The following is a 6,480-nucleotide window of genomic DNA, read 5'->3' as shown; positions in this document are numbered from 1 at the left end:
TGAAGGGCTTTTGCCTGCAACATCAATTTTCCTGCTCGTCGGATGCTGTCTGACCTGCTGTGCTTTTCCAGCACCGCTCTAAAATTTATAAAGCTAGGCCAGTTTAGTTTAGCACCTGGCCAAAGGTAACTCACAAGATATTGAAAGCAGGGATTCAGAGATGGTAATGCCAATGAATGTCAAGGGTGATTTTCTCTTTTTGGAGTTAGTCATTGCTTGTAGCTTGTGTGACGTAAATATTACTTGCTTCTTGACAGCTGATCACATACTCTTCAGTATCTGAGGAGGCACAAACTGTGCTGAACATTGTATGTGTGGTAGCTGTTGATCGCACAATGATGAAGGGAAGTCATTGATGAAGCAGCTGAAGATGGTTGGGTTTTGCCTTTGTTGTCCTCGGTATAATCCTTACCAGAGTTTACCTCTGATTCCCTGACGGTAGTTTTGTGAAGGCTGTTTGATGGCACATGGATCCAAAGCGGTTGTGATCTTTCTGTCACCTCATGACTGGAATGCTGGCCAGGTTTCTGAAGTAGAAGCCGAGTCTTCTTGACCTAATGCAAATTTATTTTCTCAAATATACCTTTTTCCCGTCAAGATCTTTGACCCCGAATGGTGGTGATTATTCTGAAAAGCTGGCAATTTTCTAATTTTAAATCTATAGCAGCCTTAACGCATTAGCAGTTACAAAACACGAGGGAGCACCACACATGAATATACATTGCATACCTAGAACTAGATTTTAAGAAATCAGACTCCAGCAGTCAGGATATGATAGTGTACACCCCTTGACTGCGGTGATTCCCACTGCATTGCTGGCTGGCTCCATCTTTATCGCCCTCTTCCGGCGTCCGGTTGCTATGGTGACGGGGTGGCGCGTTGCCCGCTGGGATGGCAGAAATGGCGGCCTTTCGAACGGTTTGTCCCCCCGGGATCTGATGAGGCCTAACCGCTTTCTCTCGGTAATTCATGGCTCTGAGTCCAACCGCGGCCAGAGCCGCCGCCGCCGCCTCCTCCTCCTCCTTTTTACAGAACGGCGCGAAACACGGCCTTTCTGCCCCAAAAGTGCAAGTATTTGGTGAAAACCAATAATTTATGCAACATTTTTGTTTGAACTCTCATTGCAGGATCCACTGAGTTGCATTCAGAAGAATTTAGTTATTCTCAAGGACACAGCGGCAAGTGATCACCTGAATTATCTGAGATATGAACGTTTGTCACACCCTTTCAAACACGTACCTTCTGAAGCCTAACTGCTACTTTCTGGTGACTCATGGGCATGCACTATCACTGTCATCACAATATTTTTGTAGCTGCTTCAAAGTGAACACTCAAGCACGTTGTCAAACCAAGAAGACTTAATCAAAGATTTGACAGCTAACACAATTGGAATTGCTGTAAAGAAACTTCACTGATCTTATTGCAGGATGGTTGATGTTTCATGTTGATTTATTTTTCGCTCTCATGGAATCAGATGGAGCGAAAAACAAATAAGATTACTTCAAGTTCTGCAAAAATTCCACTTAGAAAGGATTTAGGAGCAAAGAATGATCATTCAGTAAAGAAAGATCGTCAAAGGTAAGTTGAGAAAAAATGTCAATGAAACAAATTCTGGTCTAATGTCCTGTATATGATAGAATCATTGAATTGTTATGGTATAAAAGGAGGCCACTTGGCTCGACATGACCATGTTGGCTTTTTGGAAGAACTGTTAGTTTGTCCTGCTCTCTGGCCTTTCCCTGTACTGCAGATTTTTCCTTTACATTATTATCAAATATCCTTTGGAAAGCATTTAAATTAGCTTCTGTCAGGCAGTACATTGTAGAGTACGTTTAGATACAGTGTATAACATTGCTCTGCATCTCTTGCTCAAAATCTTAAATCTGTGGTCCCCAGTCCTTGCACGATGAACTAATAAGAGGAGTTTTTTCTTGGTCCTTACCTTACCTGTCATAATCTTGTTTCTTTCCATCAAATCCTCTCCTTATCTCCTTTGCTGCAAAGGCAACAAACCCTTAGCCTTTCTAACCTAACCTTGTGACTAAAACAAAGCCCCTCATCATTGGAACCATTTTGTTAAATCCTCTCTGCACTCTCTTGAGGATCTTTATATCTTTCTGAAAGTGCCACTTGTTGAGATATTTTATCACTGCCATGGAGCTTTGAAGATGGCTTATTTTGTCATTTACATTCACTTGCCAGATTTCGGATTTCTGGTTTAGAACAGGAGTACAAGGATTAGCTTTTACTAACGGACAGAATTAATACCTCATATTGGTCTCATCTACATGGACTAGACTTTTACTGGTATTTTAAACTGTAATTTCAAAGACTTACCACCTTTCAGTGGGGTGTCTCTGATTCCTCATTTTGTCATCTGATGTTGCCCCTGCCATGGCTGATAGAGGCATTGGGTCTGACCCATATCTTATACTTCTGCCCTCACCCTTCCCCACTTTCCCAGAACAATAGGGTACCCCTTGTCCTCACTTTCTCACTTTGCACCCAAACTGCCTCTGTATTTAAAGGTTCATCTTCTGCCATTTGCACCCGCTACAGTGGGATACCACATCTTCCCTTCCCTTGTCAGCACTACACAGAGACTGTTCTCTCTGCAAAACCTTGTCTTGTAATAGCAAGGATGTTTTTCTCTCTGTGTCTGCCCAGCTTGCAAGTGGTAATAAAAATTCATTATAATTTGACAGGATCTAACTGTTAATTACAGTACAAGGCTTTTGATAGTACTGAGTTTCGTTTCAGGGTCAGAATCAAACACTGTCATTAATTTCACAAGGGAATGGCAGTGAATGTTATCACTTGGTGTCCTGTTCACACAGATTCACCGATGCTAAGGCAAACATTCTTAATTGCCTTACAGCATCCTGTTATCACTTGGTGAGCACGGATGTCCCTATCTTCTGCGTTCCTTGAGTTCCCTCCCTTTTCTGAGCCTTCCTGCCTGTCTATTTTCTAGTGTGCAGCAAATGTGTTCTATAATTCAGCATTACCTTTTCGTCTAAATGTTTAAAGGCAGGTTTTAAGACTATAGACCTTCTCACAATGAAACTCAATTCAAGCTAGGGGAACAACACCTTATTTTATATTTAGGCACTGTATAGCCTTTAGGACACAAACTGAGTTCCACAACTTTAGAGTATGTCTCTGTCCTCAATTTTTTGTTACTCCTTTCACCTGCCTTTGCTCTGTTTTTTTTTTTGGATTTGCTCTTAGTTGGGGACCCATTTGATCCTTTTTAACAGCTAACATTTACACCTATTTTGCATATCTAGAACTCACTCTTCATGGCTAACATTGCCTTCATCATTAACTCTGGGTTCCCTCACAATCTGTTCAACTTGCTTCTCCTCCCCCTTTGTTTACAGCATAACAATCACAATTTTCTAGTTCTTCACAGTTACAAAAAAAGAGTCACACTAGACTTGAAATTCTGTTTCTCTTCCACAGATGCTAGCAGACGTGCTGAGTTTCTCCAGCACATTCTGTTTTATACCCATGCCACTCAGTTGTACCAAACCCTTGCGGGGACAGCTGTGCTCCTCACCATGCATCCCATGAAAGAATTGAAAAATGTCGGTGTGATCTGAGAATTCACTGGAATGTAAACTGGCACAGGATGGAGACCTGTGGCAATTCACTATTATTATGTGATCTTGGCTGACAAATAGCTGAAAAGCTCAGTTCCTTGACTTTTTGTTAATGAGATTAGTTGTGTTACTTGTGATGTTTTGGTAAAGGTTGACACGATTCTGTCCTTTGATTCTCCAGGGATATGTTGGTGGATTGGACAATGAAAAGCCAGCTTCCCAAAAGCATATCCCAGGCACACTCCATAAAGCGTGGTGGGATTAATGTTTATCGTGTCAAAAAGAGCTTGATTCGGGACAGAGTGAATTACACCTGGAACAGAGGTGGGCGATTAAAGGAACTGCGCTTAAGGTAAAATCTGCAGTTGATGGACCCTGAAAGAATCTTAGTCCACTTTAAAGGCCAGATTTTTGACTCAAAACAAAACTTTCAAATTTATGCAAAGTAACTCAAATTAGGTCAGAATGAGAAAAGGCTTTTTGGGATTGTTTGGCATCTGATTGGAGTTCTTCAAAAGACAGTCATTTTGCATACAAACTCGTATTTGTTAGATTAAAGCAAATATTGATCATGGTGTGTAAAGAACTTATTCCTGCTGTTTCTCTTTCTCGCACTAGTTATCTGAATTAATGTTGTTATCTCAACTTTTCCATGGACTTTGTTGAACTGTGGGCCTTTTCTATTTCACTTTCATCTGTGGATGAATTCCCCTCATTCAGGTGCAAGAAATGCAATCCAAAGTATTGTACCAATGAGATGAAGTTGTTTTTCAAAGCTGGCAAGCTTTTCACGTAAGCTGGTACTAAATTAACTTCTGGTAGATATTTTTGTTTTCAAGCCTCATGAAGAATTCCTTCCAATTATAATCAATAATCTTCAGCAGCCACTATTGTTAACTTTCTTCTCTTTACAGTGACACAGTTGAATTGAAGACCATTCTGACTTGTTATTTTCTGTGTCCTCAATGCTGTGAATTCTTTATTGCCTACTGTTTTCCTTTATTCCTGAAGCCCAGAGAGTTTAAAAAATTGTCATGTGACAATAGCATTTTTTATTTACTCTTGTCAACTTTTCTGTTGTCCTGTGTCCTTGGCTGATCATTTTAACCAGATTTTATGAAAAGAGATAACTTATGGTTTTCCCGCAGCCTCCAGTTACTGACTAGCATCATAACACCACAGACTTTCCTGCGGTCTGTGAATTGAAATTGTAAATCAGTGCGTGATTTTGATGCACACAGTCCAGAGAAAGTACAAATGTGAAGTGGATGTAACTTTGTGAGGTAACATTTTGACACTCCATTATACCAAACATACTTGAGTCACAAGTCAAGATTTAGTAAAATGCTGTACGTGGAAAGAAGTACAACAGGTATAATAAATTTAAATAAAAGCTGCAGACTGCGTTTATTGAGACAGAGGATGCCAAGGAAAATCTAACATCCAATAACCTTCTGAGGGTTATAAAACCATGAGGGGCACGGATAGGGCGAATAACGAGGTCTGTTTCCCAGGGTAGGGAAGTCCAGAACCAGTGGGTATAGGTTTAAGGTGAAAGGGGGAAGATTTAAAAGGGACACGAGGGGCAACATTTTCATACAGAGGGTGGTGTGTGTCTGGAATGAGCTGCCAGAGGAAGTGGTGGAGGCTGGTACAATTACAACATTTAAAAAGGCACCTGGATGGGTACGTGAATGGTATGGGTTTAGAGGGATGTGGGACAAATGCTAGCAATAGCTTAGTTTAGGATGTCTGATTGGCAAGGCAAGTTGGACTGAAGGGGTTGTTTCCATACTGCATAACTCTGATTCTATAACAAGTTTCAAGTAAGTTTGAAAGATAATTGATAAAATCTAATTTCCACTGGTTGGTTGAATTGATAACAAATAGACATGTAATTGTTTTGATGCAGAGAGTTATTAAAAATGAGGGATATAACCATGAACGGCTAATGCTCTCTCTCAGCACTTGAAGATTGTTAATTATTCCAAATGTCTTTTGAACAACTGAGAGATTGAAGTACAGCAGATTGGGACTCTGGACTGTCTTTTTCCATGCAATAATCCCCATTGTTCATTCCACTAACCAAACTTGAATTGTAACCCTATCTAGTGTACAGATTTCTTCTTTAAAAAAAGGAATGAATTGTGTAGGTGTGTTGGCTGGTTCCTGTTTGACAGTGTAACTATTCGAGCATAAGCTCTTCATCAGAAAAGAACTTATGCTTGAAATGTTGACTCTCCCGCTCCTCGGATGCTGCCTGACAAGCTGTGCTTTTCCAGCACCACACTCTTTGACTGATCTCCAGCATCTGCAATCCTCACTTTCTCCTATAGTAACTGATTGATTGTATCCTACATAAAGTATTATTGTCCACAAATTGAATCCTATTATAACCTTCTGGCTGATTAGAGGTTTGATTAGAGGCTTCATTCCTGAAGAAGGGCTTATGCCCGAAACTCCTGTTCTCCTGTTCGCTGGATGCTGCCTGACCTGCTGCGCTCTTCCAGCAACACATTTCCAGCTCTGATCTCCAGCATCTGCAGACCTCACTTTCTCCTCCTTAGAGGTTTGATAAAAATGCTTACCACCATTGCACTGTCTTTAGTTTGTATGACATGCATGTTGAAAAATAGAGAATCTGTTTTTTCAGTTTATAGATCAGTGTTAAAAATACAACAAAGTTTCTGATTTCCTTTGTTATATCATGCTTACCTTATGCAAAAGTTTTCTAGTATAAACTGAATTTGTAATTGCCTTGGGAGGTTAATCTGTCATGATGCACTAAATAATTCAAATTCTAAAATTTGTATCAAATTTAGGGTATTATTTATCAATTTGGTGCAGCGGCAAGCTATAAACTTCCATGTATGCA

General features: G+C 40.2%; 1 protein-coding gene across 4 annotated transcripts in view; it reads left to right on the top strand.

Annotated features, from left to right (window-relative positions):
* Nucleotides 1-853: 853 nt before the first annotated feature.
* sfi1 (SFI1 centrin binding protein) overlaps nucleotides 854-6,480 on the top strand; it is a 134,830-nt gene continuing 129,203 nt past the window's right edge. For 2 of the 4 annotated variants that reach the window (XM_043716110.1, XM_043716108.1), the window contains exons 1-2: nucleotides 877-1,578; nucleotides 3,787-3,957. In XM_043716110.1, the coding sequence (XP_043572045.1) occupies nucleotides 1,442-1,578; nucleotides 3,787-3,957 (308 nt within the window). In that variant the 5' untranslated portion in view covers nucleotides 877-1,441. Of the gene's footprint in view, nucleotides 1,579-3,786; nucleotides 3,958-6,480 lie in introns of all 4 variants that reach the window. The other 2 variants (XM_043716109.1, XM_043716111.1) reach the window with 2 other exon arrangements.

This window comes from Chiloscyllium plagiosum, chromosome 25, assembly GCF_004010195.1.
Source record: "Chiloscyllium plagiosum isolate BGI_BamShark_2017 chromosome 25, ASM401019v2, whole genome shotgun sequence".
Taxonomy (NCBI): Eukaryota; Metazoa; Chordata; class Chondrichthyes; order Orectolobiformes; family Hemiscylliidae; genus Chiloscyllium; species Chiloscyllium plagiosum.
The sequence above is the reverse complement of the archived record's forward strand: the minus strand, read 5'-3'. Positions and strand labels throughout refer to the sequence as shown.